General features: G+C 32.6%; 2 protein-coding genes across 2 annotated transcripts; one reads left to right on the forward strand and one right to left on the reverse strand.

Moving 5' to 3' along the window:
• The first annotated feature begins 1,196 nt into the window (after nucleotides 1-1,196).
• On the forward strand, nucleotides 1,197-8,530 carry LOC145127325 (SH3 domain-containing protein 2-like). Its single transcript, XM_079062541.1, is given in 6 exon segments — nucleotides 1,197-1,239; nucleotides 3,515-3,557; nucleotides 5,467-5,477; nucleotides 7,860-8,011; nucleotides 8,134-8,235; nucleotides 8,324-8,530. Coding segments are annotated over 6 exon segments (558 nt in total).
• Nucleotides 8,531-13,933: 5,403 nt separating this feature from the next.
• On the reverse strand, nucleotides 13,934-21,957 carry LOC145124267 (putative LRR receptor-like serine/threonine-protein kinase At1g53440). The gene is made up of 24 exons (XM_079059535.1): nucleotides 21,555-21,957; nucleotides 19,632-19,812; nucleotides 19,472-19,543; nucleotides 19,295-19,363; nucleotides 19,146-19,217; nucleotides 18,994-19,065; nucleotides 18,844-18,915; nucleotides 18,682-18,753; nucleotides 18,530-18,601; nucleotides 18,367-18,441; nucleotides 18,192-18,266; nucleotides 18,044-18,112; nucleotides 17,871-17,939; nucleotides 17,667-17,726; nucleotides 17,536-17,580; nucleotides 17,390-17,436; nucleotides 16,952-17,307; nucleotides 16,660-16,858; nucleotides 16,437-16,568; nucleotides 16,233-16,351; nucleotides 15,925-16,135; nucleotides 15,606-15,843; nucleotides 15,373-15,523; nucleotides 13,934-14,528 (listed from the first exon to the last, which is right to left on the reverse strand). Exons 1-24 carry the CDS (start codon nucleotides 21,691-21,693, stop codon nucleotides 14,106-14,108), a joined length of 3,090 nt encoding a protein of 1,029 aa, XP_078915661.1. The 5' UTR covers nucleotides 21,694-21,957; the 3' UTR covers nucleotides 13,934-14,105.
• Between the last annotated feature and the right edge of the window lie 1,312 nt (nucleotides 21,958-23,269).

Raw genomic sequence — 23,269 nt, forward strand, 5'->3', positions numbered from 1 at the left:
AGAACTCACACATTAAATCAATACTTGAGAATCGGGGCGTTACACATATGTAGTTGTGGAACTGATGTGTCGGAGGTTCGTGGTGGTGGTGTTGGAAGGTCATCGGAGATTCTAGATCTGAGTGAAAGAAGGTCCAGATCTAATGCATTCGAGATCTACCATACATATCAGATACTCGTTGGAGCATATCTGAAGCAACGACTGTATCTATAGGTCTTACATTGTCACACCCCCGAACCAGACGGCGGAAAACGTCTGGGGGCTTGCACGTGACTTCATCTTGAAATATCATTACAATGAATATAAATGAAACATAACATCATCATCACCATGCATAATATAATACAAATGTCATTGTTTACATCAAGTACAGTACTTTAAATTACATGACCAAAACATTCAACGTACGATGTTTAATAGTACACAAAACAAAATCCCATATTCTTGTTGATTCTTCCGCTTAACGAGTTCCTGAGAATACAAGTTATTTTGAAAACGGTCAACATAACAATGTTTGTGAGTTCATAAGTGTATTTTAATGAAAAGTTTTGTATCATTAGTAAAACACCAGAAAATCCGATATTTTCTGCACAAGAGTTTGAAAATGATATATCAAATCAAGTATTAATGCATGTGTGGTTTCCATTGTAGAAAATATGTAAGAATAAGTTCCCGAAAAATCCTGTTTGTTTCTGTTGTAAGTTGAAGGTAGTGTACAAATGTATATTTTTCCCCATAAAATCCGATATTTCCTGACTATAAAAGTAATGTAGTCTTAAAACCCTAAGACCATGTATTAATGTATGTACGTTTTGTGTCGCCACGATTTGTATTTGTATTTCGTAATATTCTTATGGTATTGATCTCTATGTGAGTTGTTACAACCATGCTTAATAATGACTAATTCGCCTGTCATGGCGTATCAGACGCTGGTTTGTCGAAGGTAAGGTTTGTCACCCTAGACTGACCTAGTCTAGCTGTAGCGAACAGCTCAGGTGTGGGGCGTCACCCCGTATAGATCTATACACAAACTCCCGCTCTCCCTCCAGGAGACTCTGGTTATAACTACAGGCTACGATCATACACCCGAGGATGTCAACCGACAAGTCTCACTAGATCCTTAACATGTTCACAAGTAATGTACTACACCATGTATAATGTTTACGGGTATGTTTTAAGTTTTCAAATCCAAAAGTATGTATATGAGTACATGAAGTTCAAAAAATATGTAGAGGGACAGTTAAGGTCCACTAAGCATGTGAAAGGGTAATTCAGGCCCAATAGGCATGTAAATGGACCACTAATGCCCAATTAACTTGTGATCCATAGCTTAGGCCCAAATTAACATGGAAATTGGACCACAAAGGTCCAATAAACATGTTATGGAAACATTAGGCCCAATATACATTTAAATGGGCCCCTAAGGCCCATTAGCCATGTAACGAGGGTATTAGGCCCAATAAAATGTTATAAAGGTATTTAGTCCATTTATTATTATTTCGTTGTTTGTTTTTGATTAAGGGTTTAATAGAATAATATAAAAAGGTTTAATTTTCGTAATAGTGACATTTTTGGCCCACTATACCGAAAATATACAATTTAGTCACATTTTTGGAAAATTTGACACTTTAGTTCCCCTAAGGCTAAGAGTTTTCATTTTATGGGCTTAATTCTAATAAAATAGCTTTTATGGCCCATTTTGGTAAAAACTTCATTTTTGGCCCAAAATCATAAATATTAACATCTTTGGCCCAAATATATTTAAATTGCTATTTTCGGTCCCTTTATTATATGAATTTACATTTTCAGCCCATTTTGATAAAAATGACAATTTTGGCCCAAATTTTATAAAAATAACATTTTTGGCTCAAATTCGAGGAAAGTGACATTTTCAGCACCTATATCCGTAAATTCACATTTTTTACTCAAATTTGTATAAAATGACATTTTAGTCCACAAAAACCAAACTTTTACACTTTAAGCCCAAGAAAAAACTTAAGGCCCATTTTATGGCCCATTATGCGAAAAATTTCACTTTAAGCCCCTTGGAAACTATGAATATTATAAAAACCCATTTTTATGTAAATGAGACCATTTTAGCCCTTGTAAAACCGTATATGGCATAAAAGTCTCAATATTTTGTTTGTTTGTCAAAAATAGCTCTCTTTCAAGAGTTGTTTAGTTTCTTATGGATCTTCACATGTTTTAGCATATTTATCCTTATAGTAAGTTGCATAAAGTGTTGTAGTTTCCAAATATTGTCTAGATCTATGAATTTCTTTACCCAATCACAACATACACTTAGAAAACACACATAAACATGCACAAATACATAGATCTAACACATAGCAACTTGTATTCTCCCCCCAAAAACAATGTAAAACCAAAATCAAGGGGGTATGAACTCACTTTGGGGGTTTGGATTTGGTTTGATGAAGAGATTGAAGAAGATCTCGACTTTAGCAAGCCTCTTGAAGAGGTTTTCGAACTTGGATGGTTCTAAGAAACATGATCCACAAAAATATGGGTGTAAGAGGAGTGATTTAAGTTTAAAGATGTAGTAAATCAACTTAGGTTTGTGAGATATTACCAAGGATGATGATCTTGATGAAAAATCCTCTTGAAACACACCCAAAATCTCGAAACCTTGGTGGAAGAAGGAGAAGTTTTTGAGAGATTTCTTGAGAGTGTTTGAAGGAAAATATGAGGGTGGTGTGGTGGAGTTTCGGCCGAGAGCAATAAGAAGAGAATGAGGAATTTGATTTTTGGTTATTACATGGGGGTTTAGAGTCCTATAAGTATGAGATTTTTGCATGGTTAACCACTAAACATTAGTGAGGTGTCACCTCTTAAGCACCCTTGTTGATTTCTTTTTTTTTTTATAGTTGGGCCGGGAGTTGGGCTAGAAAAAGGGATTTGGGCCCAATCTTGGTTTTGATCAAGTTTTAAGAAGCCTCATAATATTTTTTGGCCCATTGGGCCCTTATTAAGAGTCTCGTCCCAATGAAGCCCAATTAAGGAGTTTACGACCCACTAGAAATAAGAAGGATCATCCTAGGCCCACATGGCCCAATATGCTAAAGTTTTACAAGTGTGGGTCTAATTAGAGCCCAATTAGGGTTTCTAGGCCCAATATAGTCAAGTTGAAGGTTTATTGGTCCATTAGGCCCAATAAGAGAACCCTAGCTCATATTAGACTGGAACCAGGATTTCTAGGGTTTTCAACACCTTATTGACGATAAGAAATGTGTTTGAATGAGCATAGAGTATGGCATTCACTTAGAGTACAAGTTATTACACTGGATGAATGTTTACATGAGAATAGAATTTCCTAACTAAAATGCTAGTTGTGACATACATCGATGTTTGACGGGAAGAAAAAACGATGGTGATTACATTAGATCTCATCAGATCTGACGAGATCTGTGTTTTCTTCGGTTTTGTAAGTAGCCAGAGGTAAGTTGGAGATGATGAAATTTGTAAAACGGTGGCTGGAGGTGGTCGATGGCAGTAGTTCGCCGAAGGTTGGAAGAGGCGGTGGTCTCCGGTAGCAGAAGGTGACAGGATGTATGGGGATTAATGGTTGTGTGTTTTTTAATTTTGGTGGGAGAAGTTAAGGGGGTGTTTGGATATCTTTTTACCTTCAAAAGTCCTTTTTGTAAAAGGACTTTTTGTGAAAGGACTTTTTATAAAAGATGTTTTTAAAAATGTGTTTGGATTAGCTTTTGAGAAGCAAAAGTCAAAAGTTGTTTTTAAAAAGTGTTTGGTTTAACTTTTACATGTAAAATGACTAAAAATGACATGCTTACATATTTACAATTATTTACTAATTTACATATACTATTTTATACTTAACAATTTTTAAACACATATTATAATTTTGTAAACATTTTATTAGAAAATATAAAATATAAATTTCATTTAAATATTCCTAATTTTTTTATTAGACCATGATAATATTAAAAAACGTTCATACAAATTGTAAATAATTCATAAAAAATATCATAGATAATATTACATTCATCTTCGCAATGTGATTATATCTTGTGCAATAATATCTCGTATCACTGCCATATATAAATCATCATCACTCGTGCGACGTGTACTTGGACCTTCTTCGTAAACTTCACTACTAGTATCACCTTGTATGAGATTGTAGGATTCTTGTTGTGCCCTAAATTTTGGTTTTTTCATCTTTAAAGATGTTTCACAATCAACAATAGTGGTGAGGTTTTTGTCCATTATCTGTGAATTACATATCAACATTTAAACAACAAACCAATTTCATTAACCTTCCTAAATGATTTCATCAATTTAAAGAATTTCTAATCAATCTTTCATACGATTCATGAACTATAGTTTAATTAAAACATAAAAAATAGAACAACAATGGAAGAAAACAACACAAACCAGAATAAAGAAATTGGAATAATTTTCACAAATGGGTACCTGTTAACAACACAAATCGGTCCCTGTGAACAAAAAATTTCATCACTTTAATCAATATCATCCATATTTCATCAATTTTACTAATTATTATTCAATAAATCATCAATTTCACAAATCTATAACTGTTAACACAATATTCATCAATTTACAGTCAACACAGATCCATGCAAGGAACAAATTGAAGGAACAAATCACATACAGTGCAAGGAAAATCGAAATCAAAGGAACAAATCACATACAGTGCAAGGAAAATCGAAAGTTGACATTTTCTTTGCTAACGAAAATCGAAAATCAAGACAAACAAAACCAAAATCGGAGTTTGCACTTACCTGGTCGGAGAGGGAGAAAGGAGACGCCGACAGAGAAGATCGTCGGCTTGGAGGAAGATCGCCGACGGCTTTGGAGGAAGATCGTCGACTGCTTTGGAGATCGATGAACGACAGAGAGAAGAGAAGAACGAGGAGCGGACAACACGAGAACGAGAAGAAAAGAACGTATCTTCAATTGATTAGGTTATTTGGGATAGTTGGGGGTATAAAAGTAATTTAAGTTTGAAGTGGTTCAAAAGTTACAAAAAGTCACGTATACCTGACTTTTCAAAATGCTCATTTTCCTTCTTTCTGAAAAGTTTCTTTTAAAAGATCTTTTCCTTTTCCTAAACATCTTTTAGCTCCTTTTTAACTTTTAAGAAAAGATAAAGGCTCAAATTTGTTTTAAAAGATAAAACAAACACCCTCTAAGAGAGTTGGAGAGGTTCAACGAAAGCAACAGATCTATGTTATAGAATTAGTTTCTTAAAAAGTTCTTTATTGATTGCTTTTCATTTATAAAAAACTTTATAAAATCAAAATATTAAAAAAGACAAAAATAAGTTAAAAATGAGTGGTTATTTTTTTTGGGTTTTCATTTGATCTTTTATATATATATATATATATATATATATATATATATATATATATATATATATATATATATATATATATATATATATATATATATATATATATATATATATAGGGTTGAGATCGGTTGAGAACTCACAGTTTCCCGAGAAGCCGAAAACTAAACTAGAGCGTTAGATCAAAACTAATTCATTAAGGGCATGATCGTAATCTTATCGATTTCATTTAATGTTTAATTTTTTGTGTTATTCTACATATTAATAAAAATGTCTAAAAAATTACATAATAAATCAAATTTTCGGATTTTTTTTCAGTTTTTTTTAAAGTGCAGATTTTTTAATTTTTTAAAGAAAACATGAATTTTTGAATTTTTTTTTCAGTTTTTTGCAGATTTTTTAAAAAATAGTATTTTTCAGTTTTTTTTTAAAAAAGTGCAGATTTTTTAGTTTTTTTTTATAGAAAACATGACTTTTTGAAAAAAAAATTGAAAAAAATATTTTTTTTAAAAAAAACTGCATTTTTTAAAAAAAATTTAAAAATCAATAAAAAACTGGAATATTTAAAAAATACTATATTTTTTTAACCAAAAAAATCAACATTTTTGGTACATTTATACATATTTTTACAAATGCATATATGCATATTTCATATACTATAATATTTGTAAGAAAATCATAAGAAAAATCATTTTATTTACTAATCTATAATCACAATATAATAAATATTTTATTCGATACAATATAAAATATAAAAAACAAAAAATGCTACAAAATTTCAAAGCATTTTCATGTCTTCGTGTCAATATTTCCATATTTTCTTCAATTTATCATTTTCCATCTCTTCAATATTCACCACAATTTCTTCCAAATCTACAAGAAAACTAAAAAGAATCTGATTTATGCAAAAACACTCACAAAAATACATATGTGATTTACATGTGAATCACATGTAATTCATATGTGAATCACATGTAATTCATATGTGATTTACATGTGAATCACATGTATTTCATATGTGAATTTCATGTGAATCACTTGTAATTCATATGTGATTTACATGTGAATCATATGTAATTTATATGTGAATTACATGTGAATCACATGTAATTCATATGTGAATCACATGTAATTCATAGGTGATTTACATGTGAATCACATGTAATTCATATGCGAATTTCATGTAAATCACATGTAATTCATATGTGATTTACATGTGAATCACATGTAATTCATATGTGATTTATATGTGATTTACATGTGTGTCACAAGTGATTCATATGTGAATTACATGTGAATCACATGTAATTCATATGTGAATTACATGTGAATCACATGTAATTCATATGTGAATTACATGTGAATCACATGTAATTCATATGTGAATCACAACTGAATCACCAAGTTAGTATGTGAAAAATATGTACATGTATAGATACCAAGTTAGTAAACAACTATGTGAAAAAAATATGTACATGTATAGATACCAAGTTAGTACCTATATACATGCACATTCCAGGTTGTTTATTGGTTCTGGAGATAGTATTGCATTTGGAGCTGGGGTGATTTCTATTTCTGGAGCCTACCATAAAACAATGTTATTTTGAAAAAATATTTTTCAAACAAATAATCAAAAACAAATAAAATAATACTATATACCTGCATGTTGCCTCTGTTGATAAAAGTTCAGATGTTGAAATGTCATTTGTAACAGATTTCTAGGATTAGTATCAAATCAAATAATATTAAATGGTTCTAAAAGAAATTTTAACAAATACAGGACAAAATCAAGGTAAAAGATCCAAATCAAACCTAGATATATACAATAAACCACCTTCAAAATCAAATAAGAACCAATATCACTAGCATATAGACAAAAAAGAATATATCAAACTGTAAAATTGTATTTCAAAACATCAAAATCAGGAATCAAATTGTTAGAGACACATGAAGGAAGAAACTTGTTGGTAAGAGCGAGTATCCCAAGCCCTGACAGTGTCATCAGACGAGCTTATAAGGTCCATCAAAGCCGAGTGAATGCCCACATTTTGTGCACTGTATTCACCTCGATTAGATCGATGAAGGAACAATATATTAGTTCAAATCTAGACAAAATCGTGGATATGCAGAGGTTGTACATTATGATATGGAAATTGTACCATTCAACTCTTTTTGGATCAATGAAGGATGAAATGCAATGAGGGGTGACCTGAAGCAAGAGTAAAGAAAATTACATCACAATTATGGATACAATGATAATCAGAAAGTCCAAAGAAACTCACTGATGTGGAGTTGATAAAGTGAGAACAATTTTAACTGATGACTTTATCAAATTAGGGTACACAACTGTAGCTCTAGCAACAAAATCACCCATAGAGTGGCCAACTAATATGACATTATTAGACAAACTACCAAATTCAAAAGCACCTTCTTTTTCCAACTTTCTTTTCAAGTCCATTTGATGGACATTGTGTTGTAATTTGTAAATTCACATGAAGAGTTTATTGAACAGGGACAAAATTGTCCGAAGATAGCAAGAAATATGGTGTTGAGAACACATGCACTAGTGGTAGCACACTATCCAGAGCTGCAAAAAGCATTTCAAGAGCTCGTGCTTTAATGGATAAGGAAAGAGGAAACCTACTTAAATCATTTGGGACTCAAGTTCTAATACAAACCATTATTATACAAATGTAACTGTGTAGATATTTCAAACTAGTGTTATAAAAATAGAAAGAGTTAAAGTACAAAGCTAAAAATAGAAAGTTTTTTCAAATCTTGAACAGGTGGTAGAGCCAGTAAGAGCAATGGTAATGGGATCTCCACTAGAAGATGCTCTTCGTCTTGCTCAAAGATATGATAGAATGAGACAAGAGGCTGAAGTACAGGTGTTCCATTTTTTTTTTAATAAATGATTTTTTTTCCTTAATGGATAAAAAAAAGTAAATTATTTAATGACATTATCTTAATTTGTAGGCTGTTGAAGTTTCTAAAAGACAAGCAAGAGTAAAAGAAGGAACATGGAATCCAGACATCCTTATGAAACTTGATCTGAAATCCAACATGGCAATTTTGGGAAGAGAAGTTGCATCAGTAATGGCTGCTGTTGCAGGTCAACAGCAAAAAATTACACTTCAGAGATTAATTTCCATGGTATTATTATTACTATTAACTATTAACTAGTAATAACACTATAATTCTCAAATTCGCAACTAATATGACACTGAATAAAAACAAGATTAACCACAAAATTGAGATGGAATAATATTAGTTACCTCTGACCGATGAATGTTTCAAGAATAACTGAATCCTTGAATGCTAAATCGCACCTTCATATTGTTGATAATTGCCATAATGAAGCCTGGATTGTTCAATGTTTTTAGATTTTACATCAATCAAAGCATGTTTTTGCATCATAACTCTAAGACAAAACAAAAATTTCAATTCAAACAAGAAAATAATCAGAATAGGTAATTCTGAAGTGTAAAATCGCATATATACTAATGGAGGAATTAAAATAAAATGAAAAATTAGAACCTGTGTTGTGCGAATATCCGTACATTGGAACGAATTCCATTGTCAACCACTAGAGTTTATTTTGTTAATCTCCTCTTCCAGATCTGATCGGAAACAAGGTCAATCAATGGAGACGGAACGGAGGCGAAGGCGATCAACTGATGGGGTGATGATTGTCGTTTCAGTGATCCGCGGATGCCTAGCTCGGAGATGCACAACACACATTTTGTTGATCCAATTTGGATCTGGAAAGGCACCTTTACTACCTTCTTGATTTCATTAATGGTGGATCATGTAACCTGATGATTTTAGGGTTACGATTTTGTGTATGAACAGAACTAAGATCAATGTGGTGGAGACGATGGTGATTTTAAGGGAAGATCGACAGACTCGATGATTGAAACCGATGGTGATTGAGGTTGATCTAGGGCAGATGGGTGAATCGGTGAAGAAGACGACGTGAGTGTGTGTGTGTGTATGTGTGTGTGTGTGTGAGAGAGAGATAGAGAGAGATGCAAATGAGATATTTAATCTGGGGAATTAAAAGAGATATTTGATTCCCTAAAATGCCCCTGATTCATTTTAAAAACATACCCCCTCTGTCTTATTTTGTCTATGTATTTACAAAAATGCCACAATGCATCTTGGACATCCTTTTTTTTGATCCAACGCTCCACTTTTAGTTCTCAAGTTCTTGGAAAACTATGAGTTCTCAAATGATCATTCCTATATATATATATATATATATATATATATATATATATATATATATATATATATATATGATCTGGCCATTCTAAAAAAAAATTGAAGATATGATCTGAGAAAATTTTAATTTCTCATATCTAAGCTATGAGAATAAAAAGACAAAACTGCAAATTTGGTCATTGTGGTTTATAAAAAACTTTAGATAGGGTCCAAAAAAATTTCGACTTGCATGGAAGGTCCAAAATCAAAACTTTTCCGTGAATTTGGTCCCAAAATTAGTAGATTCATGTGGTTTTGGTCCTTGGAAGACCTGAAATGACGGTTTTGCCCTTCTAATTTCTTTTTTACATTGTTTTTACCATTTATAATGTTTTTATAATTACAAAATAAAAAGAAATTAAAAAAAATATACACCCCACCATACCATCTCTCTCTCTCTCTCACACTCTCATCATCTCTCTCTCTCTCTCTCTCTCCTCCTTTTCTGCTTCTTCTTCTTTAAAGCCTACAACAAAACACAAATCCACTTGAATATTGAGTGTAAGCTTCATTGCAGCCCATTATTCCTCTCTCCTATTTTCTTTATCGGAAAACCCAAACAAAAAAAAAGACCCAACGGGGACTGCCACCTTTAACCTACAACTGGATCAAAAACACCCACCATTACATATTCAAAATCAATCTCTAAATGTTCCAGGGACATCGGTTTTACGTTTCCTTCAAACAAATCGAGCTGTCAAAAAACCAACAAAAACTTACCTTAAAAGCTTCAATCCATCAGTTTTGCATTCATCAATGTAATCCTACAGAAACCCAACTCAGTTTAACACCAATCGATTCAATCATGCTTACATCTACACACCACAGTCAGGGATTCCACCTTATGAAAATGCATAAAAGCTCATGGGTTTTCAGAAGATGCATCATGAAGTGGGTGATTCCAATGTTTGTAAAATTCAATCATTTGTTCTTCATCAGTAATATGCATAAACAAAACTCCCAATTCCTCATTAATAAACACGAATTGCTCAAATTGAACAAAAATTGCAGAAATTGAAACTCACAAAGTCTTTGAGATAATGAATGGATCCCAGAAAATCTCTTCACCAGAAAATCTACACCCACCCACATAATAATAAACACCAATTGTAGAAATTGAAAATCAAAATTCTAAGCTAACCTAGAAATTTTTAGAAAACACAAAATCAAATCTAAAATGGAACCTTAGAAGATTTCGATGGCTGGGGGAAAGATATTGGTAGGCTGTCACAAGTTAACACGTTTCAAGCTGTCGAATTTGCTATCTGATTCACCGTTGTCGTATCGAGGTTTTGGTCTAGATGGCAGGCTTCAAGCTCTAAAACTTAAACCCATTGGCTCGAGAAGAAGAAAGGGGAATGGAGGCAGTGTGAGGTAAGAAACTTACCGGCGAGAAGGGTCGACGACTATTGTAGGGCATCTTGACGGGAAAGGAAGGTGATAGCTATGGAAACGAAATGATCATGGAAGTCTTTTTGATGAGAGAGAGAGAGAGAGAGAGAGAGAGAGAGAGAGATATGTGGGGTGGGTATTGTGTGGTCAAATGGTCATGCCCGTTTTTTTTTTCTTTTATATTAAAACAATCAAAATAAACAAAGAAAATGTAAAAAGAAATAATAAGGGCAAAATAGTCTTTTCATATTTATTTGGACCAAATTCACATAAAAGTTTTGATTTTGGACCTTCTATGCAAGTCGAAAACTTTTTGGACCATATCCAAAGTTTTTTGCAAACCACAAGGACTAAATTTGCAGTTTTGTCGAATAAAAAAAAACATTTTTTTGAAACTTTTTTGGTGTAAAAATCTTCAAAGAACACTTTCTCAACAAAAAAGAAAAAAAGAGCTTTAAATGGTGTAAAAAATAAAAATGGAGTTTTTTTAAGAGTCATGAAAATAAAATTAAACTTTGACTAAAATCGTAAAAATGTATATTGTTGAAAACTACTAGATAAAAAATGATGAAATTTATTATATCTTTTCTATTAAAGAATGAAGATTAACAAAATGAATGAATGTAATTAGAAGGCCAACAAAAAAGTCAATGAAATATCAAATACTATACTCATATCTTATAAGGTCATAGTTATTATATGTAGCTATTAAAAGGTATTTCCGTGATTATAGGGAATGTCACTGTAGTACAATGAACTTATGTGTTTTGTCCGACTTGACAAATTATGTTTTTTTTTTTTCTGCGCAATAGGTTATCTAACTGTTGTTATTGTATATGTCAATTAAGTCATTATCGTTAGTTTTTAACAATTTCTTCGTTAACTAGTTTTCTAAATTACACGAATGAACCCTATGTTTTAAATTTCTTTCGTAGTTGCTCCTTATCAGCTATGATTAAAATTGCACCGATCAAAACTGCCACATTTCTGAAACTCTGGGGACTAAATTGTAACATTGTCATCATCTTCCCTCAACTCTTTCGTATCCCAACTTACCTGACGCTCATTCACAATCGATCGAATATGTTGAATCTGATAAATTCATTGTTGTTCATAATTTGTTGGTATTAAGTTATTTTTGGAACTTGAAAGCCTAATCAAATGTCATTCACGATATTTTCTTACTTGAACCCGATGAAATCCTCAAAAACCCTACCCCAAAATCGCCAGAAAGACTAGTCGTTGCACGAGGTGCCACAACTTGCAGACCTATGGGAACTTGAAGGATCAAACCGTCAAAAACCTGCTACCCGATTTCGAGTTCGATCATACAGTCCGAAGGAGGTTGAGTTCGGTTTCAGGTACACGAACTGTCGTAGTAATGGTGGTAGACGTCGTCAATTTCGACGGATCATTTCCCATAAAAGTAGCAGAGTTAGTTTCAAACACAATCGACGTTTATTCTAGATCCTTGGAAAGAGGGAAATCAGGTAATTTACCTAGAATTGTGTTAGTCCTTACAAAATCGATCTACTCCCTTCATCTTTATCCCCAACTGGATTCGATCACTGGGATAGAACTAGAGCAAGAGAAGGAGGAGCTAACAAATTAACCAAAGTTCATCTTGTAAGTGTTGTCAATAATTGGGGATTAAAGAATCTTGCAGATGATATGGTGTCATTAGCCGGACCAAATTTGCTTTATAGTATTTGCTTTAAAGATTAAATCGTGTTCTTTCTTGACTCTAGATTGTTATTAGTTTCATCAGATCGCAAATTTTCTTTAAAGATTAAATCTTGTTCTTCCTCTGCATCAATCTTGTTCCTGTAATATATCTTAATTTTGTTGTTCGAACTCTATTCATTCATGGGGATCAATCGATCCTATTATGAATGTCTCTAGATATTTTGATGGTGAATTGATGACGAGTTTGTTGATTGTGGCTGATTGATGTTTATGTATCTTGTTGCTAAATTGTTGGATTTGTGGATTTGTTGATTGTGGTTGATTGATGTTTTATGAGGGTGACTTTTGACTTTTAGTTTTTCCAAAAAGTCAAAAGTTTAAAAAGTTGTTTGGTTTGAAAATATATTTTAAATTATTTTTTTTGAGTAGAAGAAAAAGGAGAGGTTTAAGAAGTCATGTGACTTTTAGCAACTTTTGGCTTTTTTCTCTTTGCCCCCTCAAAAATTTAAACAAACACATTTTAAAATTTATCTTTTGGAAAAAGACATGAATCAAAAAGTTCTTTTTTAAAAAGGACTTTTTAGTTTAAAAAGCTATCCCAAACACCCCTATGTATCGATGCTCAAGATATTGGTTAAAAGCAAAAGTATGATCTGAAAATTCTTTGGGATGATTTTGGTTTGGTGTTTATGGAATCCATTGGTCTGCTTCATGTTTCAACCAGATTGATGGGAGGATAATGATAATGTTAAACTTTGGTCCCCAGAGTTTCTAAATTGTGGCAGTTTTAGTCGTAAAATTTAAACCATAACTGGTAAAGAGCAACTACGGAAGAAATTTAAAACATAGGGGCATTCGTGTAATTTAAAAAACTAGTTAACGGAGGAATGATGAATGGTTAAAAACTAACGATAATGACTTAATTGACATGTACAGTAACAGTTAGATGACCTATTGCGCAGAAAAAAAACATAATTAGTCAAGTCGGACAAAACACATAAGTTCATTGTGCTACAGTGATATTTTCCCCGTGATTATATGTAGCTGTTAAAAAGTATTTCAACTCATATAAAATGACTAAATTTTTTGGACCAAAATTACAAAAAAAGCTATATTCAAAAACTAAAAATAATCATTTTACTTGGAACATAAACCAAACATGTTACAAGAACCTCTTAAATAATTACCAACATTGCAAGAGAAAACATTTTTGAGATCAAAATTACAAAAATTAACTATATAATCTGGGACCAAAAATGTTACTCTATATAAAATCATGATACACGTTCAAACAAAATACAATGTGATTATAAAGTATAACCATAAATTAATAGACTATTTGTAATCTATAAATAATTTGTACAAGTAACATATATGAATGAAATAAATCATATGATATACCATAAACCTTACCAATTCACATATCAACATCATAAAGATCAAGATCGGGAAGAAGCTTCGTCTCAGAAGACGCACTCTCCTGTGTCTCATGCTTATACAAAGTCGTATCCATCCACGGACGATCAGTGGATATGCTTCTTGGGCCTTGACTATTTGTCGAGATAGTTGAGACTTGTGTTTGACTGTCATGTGATATCATGTCAAAAGCTTTAAACCTCAAGTCAGGATTCTCCACCCCTCGTTTCACCACTGGGGGTTGAACTGGTAATTTCCCATCCAACATTTTGACCACTTGTGACATTGGTGGGCGAAGTGTGGGAGATGGATTTGTGCATAAGAGAGCTATATTCAACATCCTCATTGCCTCGTCTTTTGAGTATTTAACAAGACTTGGGTCCACTAGCTCCAGTAGACTCCCTTGCTCTTGTAGCACATATGCCTGATCACACCAATAAAAGATATCAATTCGGGTCTTAAGAGATATACGTGTTAAAATAGCAACGTACTTTTCCATTTTAATTGATATGAACAATATACTTTAGTTTTTACCCATGATAGCAAACGTACTTGTGATATTTCTACCGAAAACAACAATTTTTAACTTGAAGAATTGGTAACCAGTTAGTACAATTCATCTTTTTTGCTTCGAGTAAGTTACAATTTTGGTGTCTGAGTTTAGCTCGTTTTTTTTTTTTTTTTTTTTTTTTTTTTTTTTTTACTTTTGGTCCTTATTTGACGTTTTTGTAATACTTTTGATCCCTGCTCCAAGCAAAATGACTATGCCTATATTTACCTTTTCTCTGATTTTTTTTAATGCTGTTTTAAATTTATATTGTTTGTATATTGTAAATTTAACAAGACGAAAGGAAGGGAGGGTAATATAGTCATTTCATTGGAGCAAGGACCAAAAGCATTATGAAAACCTTAAATAAGGACCAAAATTTTAAAAAAGAAACTTCATGGATTAAAACTGAAAAATGAGCTACACCCCTGGACCAAAATTTTAATTTACTCCTTTGTGTATTTGGCATGAAACCAATGATGATGTGGCAAACAATTGCCAAATCTTCAAATAATGCCAAATAAGCAACAAGTTGAAACAAATTCGAATGATAATCAGTTAGTGGTTCTCCACGTTAAAAATTATTGTTTTTGGAAGAAAATCGATAATACATTGCTATTATGGGTAAAAAATTAACTATATTCTCCACATTCATAAAAAGGGAAAAGTATGCTGCCATTTCCTGCAAGATTTTTTATTTTTGTTTTTAATTTGAAGTTACCCAGTCAAGAAGGTAGACAAATTCCTCCTTTGGCCTATAATTTGTATTGCTTTTCCCGCTCACAATCTCTAATGCTACAACTCCAAAGCTGTAAACATCTGCTTTATCTGTCAAATATCCTCTCATTGCATATTCCGGAGCCATATACCCTCTACATATTTACACCATAAAAATATGTCAGATTTTTAATGAAGTTAAATGGTAAAATATGTATATATAAAATAAATGCTCACATTGTTCCAGCAATTCGTGTACTGATATGAGTATTCTCTTCTTCATCAAGTTTTGCCAAACCAAAATCCGATATTTTGGCGTTAAGATCCTTGTCAAGAAGCACATTTGTGGCCTTTATATCTCTATGAACTATTTTTAATCTTGACTCCTCATGTAAATAAGCTAAACCCTTTGCGATTCCCATACATATCTTCTTTCTTGTTGACCAGTCCAAATTAAGCTTCTGGTTCTCTTTACCTATAAAAAATTCACAATTAAAAAAAAAAAAGACTACGAATTTGCGGGATATTGAAAACTGAAAAGTATTTGGTTATTTACCAAAAAGGGCACGTGCTAGACTGTTGTTTATGAGGTATTCATATACAAGTAACAACTCTTTTCCTTCGATACAACAACCATAAAGTTTCACGAGATTTGGATGTTGTAAAGCGGATATCATTCCTATTTCAGTTACAAATTCACGGTTTCCTTGTTTTGATCTTGCTGAAAGTTGCTTCACAGCAATCTCGGAACCATCTGAGAGTACACCCTGTGAACAAAACGCATAAACTTTAATATAAATATAAAAATGGAATGTTACTATTTTCTGCAAATTGCCCAAATAAGAGGCCACATTTGAAACTTACCTTATAAACTGGTCCAAATCCTCCTTCACCAATCTTGTTTGCAGGATCAAAGTTATGAGTAGCAGCTTTAATTTGTCGCAGGCTGAAATACCCCGTTTGTAATTCAAGCGCCCGAAGCTCTGTTGTTACAACAATTAAAAGCTCTTAGAATTGTATAAAAATCTTATAGACATAACTTGTTTTTTTGCATATATTGTCTCTTGCCTTTATCTTCTTTGTCTCCTCCAATATAGCCTCTCCACCAAAGTAGAGCTAAAATTAGCACTACAAATGCACATGACCCAATCACAATTCCAGCAATAGCTCCAGCAGAGAGTCCTGTGCCGATGTCGTATTCTGCAAAAAGGGAGAATAGGTATGTTACATGAAAGTGAAAGTAAGAAAATTTTGAAATCGGAAGAAGTAGTAGAAAGATGGTACTACTAACCTGGTGTTATTTCGATAGCAGATAAAAGAGGCCCATAAACACCTCGATCCGGAATGGCAGTTGTCCCCTTTCCAGCCCATTGCAAGTGAATATCTAACGTGCTTCCGTTAACCACGATATTATCAAAATCTACGGAAGTCCCAATTCCAACACCTCCAACTACTTCCACAATGTTAAAGTCTTTCCATTGCAAAACACCCTATAAAACAAAATTAAATTCATAACCAAAAATATACAATCAAAAAATTGGGAAGTGTTATTATATTATAGACTTATTATTATTGTTACTGACTTGGATTGATATATCGAAATAGCGTCTTCCGAGGCTTCTAAATGTGGTATCATTTGTATAACTTATTTCAGCAAAGTGGAGTCTCACTCTATAACTCCCTTTCCTTAAACATAATCCATAGTATCTAAGTGAACCGGGAGAAAAGCGAGCTGTTGTGTATATATCGCCACCTGTCACATTCGTATTGGTTCCAGTAAATCTAGCTTGACCTTGACCCATGAAAAGACCATTAGTGCTATAAGCCCATCTTTCAGAGGTAGTAAAGAAGTAAGATTGAAGGCTGGTTGAATCATCTTCATATTCATTTCCTTCAAACTCTGTTCTAGCTCCACCACAGTTAATAAACAAAGAATGATCTGGAATTTAAGATACATTTCAAGATTTAGATACTGATATAATATAATAATAATTTACAAAATAAGTTTAGTAATGTCTTACGGATGGGGTTTCTGCTGCAAGTAACTTCATCTGTTATACACCAACCTCTAAAAGATTTATAAACATGTTATGTTAGTTGACATCATTGTATATATAATTTATAATTTTTTTTTTTGTGTGTGTGAATAGGTTTACATGTGACATACGTATTGGTTGGGTCAGCTGTAGGTGACAGGGCAGAAATTAAATTCCTGTTATAAATAAAGGTATATATAATTAGCGAATATAGAAAGTAGTAATATTGTGATACAGTAAAGGGTAGAATAGGAAAACTCACAAGCTAGATGACTGACAAATTTGTGGTGGAGCTCTTGTAAAATCGTTGTAAGCTATGTCACTGCAATCATAGCAACACATTCAAATTTCTTTGCAGATAATAGAAATCAATGTACTTTTAGTTTTTTACCTAAATAATAGCTATTATGATTTACATATTGCTAATATGGCGTAATGGAAATAATAATTAAAGGGTATTACTTACATCTTGTCATTGTTACGAGTAAATATCAAATCTGGAATCTCTCCAGAAAGTAAGTTGTTATTCAGAAACCTACATTCATGGACAATATTTAATATCAGAATTTACATCAAAATAAAAACAGGAAATATAACTATAACAGACACAATATTAGACCAAGTTTATCTGTTGCATACAAGGTGTCAAAATCTCTTCCCCAAACGGAAGGGGGTACTAAACCACTCAGTCGGTTGAAGCTCAAGTCTCTACAAATAAAATAAAATAAAAAGTCAGACAAAAATTTCATTAAATTTAAATAATAAATTTAAAAAAAATCAGACTTACACGTATTTTAAAGTGTCATTGTTCTGTCCGATGTATGGAGGTATTGAGCCAGTAAGCAAACAATTTCTCAAACTCCTGTAGCAAAATTATGTATATAAGTAATATAATATATATAACACACTTATTGTGTTAAATTATTTCATTTTCTTTCACACAAATTATTCAATCAACTCACAAATCCTCCATGTTTGTCATAGCCTCCAGATTAGGAAATGGCGTACTTGATGATCCAGTCAAATCAGATATCCTCCTGATATAAAATAAGTTCAATGTTAATAAAGTCTATTACCATAAAATTATTGACTGAAAATTCAATAAAATTAAAATAATGTGCTCACAGTGAATTCAAGTTTGTCAGCAGAGATATTGTAGAAGGAATAGGTCCAGACATGTTCGTTCCTTGCATATCACTGCAAAATAAATTATACATAATTAAAGTTTTAAGCTTTTTAATGACAATAAAGAGGGTAAAAATTAAAATAATACTCACAGTCTTGTGAGATTTCTCCAGTTTCCGATAAAATCAGGTATTCTCCCAGATAATGTACTCCCATCTATCCTACTGCAAGAAATATAAAAAAAAAGATTAAATAATTTATATAGAGTATGTAAAGAAAATGAGAATAATTTATAGAAGATATCTATGACTTACAAATCTTCTAAATTAGTCAGATTGCCATAAGAATCCGGTATAGTTCTAGTAAAGTTATTTGCAGAAGCAAGGCTTCAAGAAAAAAAAATTTCTTGTTAACAACACTAAAATATAAATATTATAAAAAAAATATATAAAAAGTAATCTTACAATCTTCTCAAGCGAGACAAGCGTCCAAGATTTTGAGGAAGTGGTCCTCCAAGAAAATTGTCTTCCACGACCCTAAAGGTCAAAATAGTAAATTCTCTATAAAAGGTCCCACTCACATAGGGTGAACATGAAAGGTAAGGATTTTAACTTACAACTCTTCAAGTGTAGACATATCACCTAGTGCTTCAGGTATAGAACCATTGATGCGGTTCCCCAAAAAACTCCTATGAAAATACAGTGTTAAAAGTACATTCACAAGGGCAAAATGGGAAATTTGAAACAAAAAGTAATCAACTCTTACAAAACTCTAAGGCGAAGCTGACCATAACTTGCAGGAATAGGGCCACTGATATAGTTGCGAGACAAATCTCTGCATGAAGATGCATCATATTACACAAAATGAATTTCAAAGGCATAACAGAGTTTAATATTAGATTTAATAATAATGAGAATATATTATAATGGTGCACTTAATTACATTTCTTGCAGAAAAGGGAGATTAGAAAATTCTTCAGGTAAAACTCCTGTCAAGTTCATTCCTTTTAACTGGCTGCAATTTAATACAAGTATAAAAAAAATATGAGTAAACATTGATTAGTGACATAATTAATAAATGTTGTAGAAAGATAGATGCTTACATTGTTGTTATGTGGCAAACAGTGGTGTTACAGTTGCAAATTATATTGCCACCAATGATAACAAACCCGTCAGCTCTCGTGGTAATTGTCCTATTTAGCCCTTGACTTCTGCTGCATGAATCTCTAGAAACACTCCAACCAGTATGTTGTAACCTTGAGGCTATTGCTTCCAGAGCTTCAACTGTTACAAAAAAAAAAAGGAATAAATAGAATGTCATAATTATTTACACCTAAAAACCTATCTATATTTATGAGTTTTCACAAGACAAGTAGCATTTATTATTTAGTCATGCTTATAGCAGTCAAACTTTCATAATAAGTTTCAAAAACTAGGTAAAAGGTCAACAAATGTTCAAAGGTATACAAGTTAATTAATTTGTAGATTGATGGAAATGAATAGACTTCCTTAATTGTTATTTTTAAGATATTTAAAGGAATGGATCAAGATCATAAAGAACGAAATTGAAATTATATCAAGCAAGTGGAAATAATGCCCACAAAAATGAAGTAGGTTATAAATTATAATGTCAATTATAATTATACACGCCAGATGGAAAACAAAAATATATATTTTTGCATGGTTGACAAAAATAACACGACATCAATTCAGCCAAGCATCAAATCAAGTCATCAAATGGTGTTTTCATGTAACGCTAGCCTTAATTAAATGCTTCTAGATGATAGCAGCCACCTTGTCCAAACTATTTGAAAAGGAAAGAGTCAAAGACACGCCCTTTAAAGCAACTCATCCAACTACGCTTCACATATACGAATTAAAAGTCAGGATTTTCTTGTAAGATGAGATAACCATTTCATAGATGAAAATGAAAATACTAAGGAAAAAAACAGTAAAGGAATCACGTAATAATATATGATAAAATGTTAGGTCTTGGTATTATCTTATTGACTTGTTCTATATTTAAATTAAGAAAAAGAAAACAAAATAAAAGGGCCCATCAAAGCTGACATGGTAACGGAAGCACGTTCTGTTATTAACTGTATCCATAATAAGTTTGGAGGCTGAAGCTGAATTTAATAGGGATCCAAGTTGAAATTTTAAAAATAAACTCCGGGGCCCATAAGTTCATATGACCTTGTATTAATTTTTTAATTATAACTTTATTGCTAGATTATAATCATAATTGCAATTTTTATTGATATTCTATACTGAGATGTGCTTGAAATATAATCAATAACTAATTTATTGTATTAAGTAGTGTGTTAAAAGGACTACTATTATTGAAAGAGGATTATTCGTTTTCATTAAAATAAAAAAATAATAAACCCTTAACAGTGATCACATATTGAAGAAGTCAAACATAGATGACAAGTATTGTAGTTTTCTAATGTTTGAAATTTTATTATGTTCTTAGATCATCGATGATAGATGATTTTTCTTGAGGAATAAACAAATAGTTCAGATTTTTGTTATCTTATTATTATTGTATGTAGTCATTCCCATACTTGAATAATAATAAAGTCCAAACCTGGGCAAATTTCTTGGAGAGATCAACGTATTTTCAATAAGGTCGATGAACGGATCAAAACTTTAGTAAACTTCTGGAGTAAATGTTTTTATCTCCGTTAAAGTTCTACACTGAAATCAATTTCCGTACAGTTTCCTTTTGCAGTTGATTATGAACATTGTAAAAGTAGCTGAGCTCCAAAACAGATGTTTATTTGGAAAAGGTAAAAGAGAAACTGGGTAACAGCATAACGATTATCATCGACTATCCAAATAAAGCTTTAAACCGAAATCAATTTTCTCGAAACGCAAATTCCAAAGTCAAAATCAACAGAAGCATCAGTTCGTTCAAACATTCAGAACAATGATCTAGTGAGTAGTGACTAAAACAAACACAAAAATAACAACAGAAATGTGATGAACGGAGAGCAATATTTAAATATTAAGGAACACTGTACCTTCTTCGTTAGGCAAAAGTTGAGCGGCGGATCTGATATCACGAAGACTCGTCGATAAGAAGAATAGAAGGATGAAGAAGTTGAATAACCCCGACATCGTCCACAGAGACGACTCTATAATGTGACTTCCTTTTATCATTATAATGCCTCCACCGATTACAGTTCGCCGTCTTCCTCAGCTTGTGTGTGTGTGTGTGTGTATGTGTGTGTGTGTGTGAGAGAGAGAGAGAGAGAGAGAGAGAGAGAGAGAGAGAGAGAGAGAGAGAGAGAGATGAAAGGCGGGAAGATAAATAGCGATTGCAGTTGGGTTTCTTATTTGCAGGGCGAGATGGGAATGCAGTAACACTGACTAAATCACAAACAAAATGGTAAGTTGTTAATGATAAAAGGGCGTTAAATGGGAGTTGGCAGATAAACAATTGCAAGTCAGCAAGGTTGCCCTTGCCTTTTAACGATCTTTCGTACACCCTAACACAAATCCACCGTTCCTGACCAGTTTGACTTTTCAATTAAGAGTAAATTACAGTTTTGGTCACTGTGGTTTACATGCATCCATGGTTCTAGACTAATTTTTCAATTTTTAACATGACTCGTTTCCATAGTTTCTAAAAATTGCACTTATGGTCCATTTGGTTGTTACCGTTCACTCTCATTTGTTAAATACTTCTAAATAACCATGTTACCTTTGCTTTTTCTTTTTCTTTTTATTATGTTTTTGATACTTAATATTTTAATATGGACCTCACCCTATCATTACCAACACCGATCTCTGGTCTTTGTTGAAATTGGAAACCTTAAGAGACCGGTTGTGTTGACTTGATATGACAATCAACTAGGTGGAAGCATTTCGAGTTTCATCGGGTGATAAGAGGATGGTGGAAAAAAAACATTGAAAGGCCTTTGCTAGAAGAAATAGGGAATTGTATTGGTTTGATGATGTTGGGTATTGCAAAAACACGCTTATAAAATTTTCTACCACCGACCATTGGTAATCTCAGGATTCAAGAAGCTCTAGACCCTTGCCATTTACACTACTTTTTTTTTGGAAAGGGAACTTCCCTAACGAGGGTTTCCGGGTCAGCTTTCGCGCACCGACTAATCCCCCGCTGTGAACATGAGGCTATGCCTCATGCCCTGAAGTCACTACAGACGAAACTCCATTGCCACAGGGGCTGAGTGGTGCCATTTACACTATCTTAATCTCGAGAAGTCGGACAATTTATAAAATCTTAAGAATTTGTTGTTGTTGCAGAACAATTTGGTTAGAATTATTCCACCAGAGCTTGGAAATTGTCCGCAACTTTTTTTTTTTTGACATTTTTATGAATTTGTTGACCGTAGTAATTTCGGTGACATTTGGGAACCTGACTTCATTGCAGAAACTTCAGTTAAGTATGAATAAGATCTCCGCTTCGATACAGATTTACCTTGGGAACTGCAGAATTCTCACTCAATGATGCAGGGTTACATTGTAGATGGAAAACTGTGTTTGGCAAACAAAACAACTTATATGAGTTAAATGACTAGAAATAGGCTATAAGCAATAGACAAAATTGCAAGAATGGTCCCTGTGGTATGTCAAAACTAGCAACTTTGGTCCAAAATGGGTTTGGCTCACAAGGATGGTCCAATAGTTCCGTTTTGTTGCGAGTTTGGTCCAATTTCCTATGAACTTTTTTAAAATGACGGATTTGCCCTTTATTATTTTATTTTCC

Source organism: Lactuca virosa, chromosome 7 (assembly GCF_052849685.1).
Source record: "Lactuca virosa cultivar CGN04683 chromosome 7, Lactuca_virosa_CGN04683_v6, whole genome shotgun sequence".
Taxonomy (NCBI): Eukaryota; Viridiplantae; Streptophyta; class Magnoliopsida; order Asterales; family Asteraceae; genus Lactuca; species Lactuca virosa.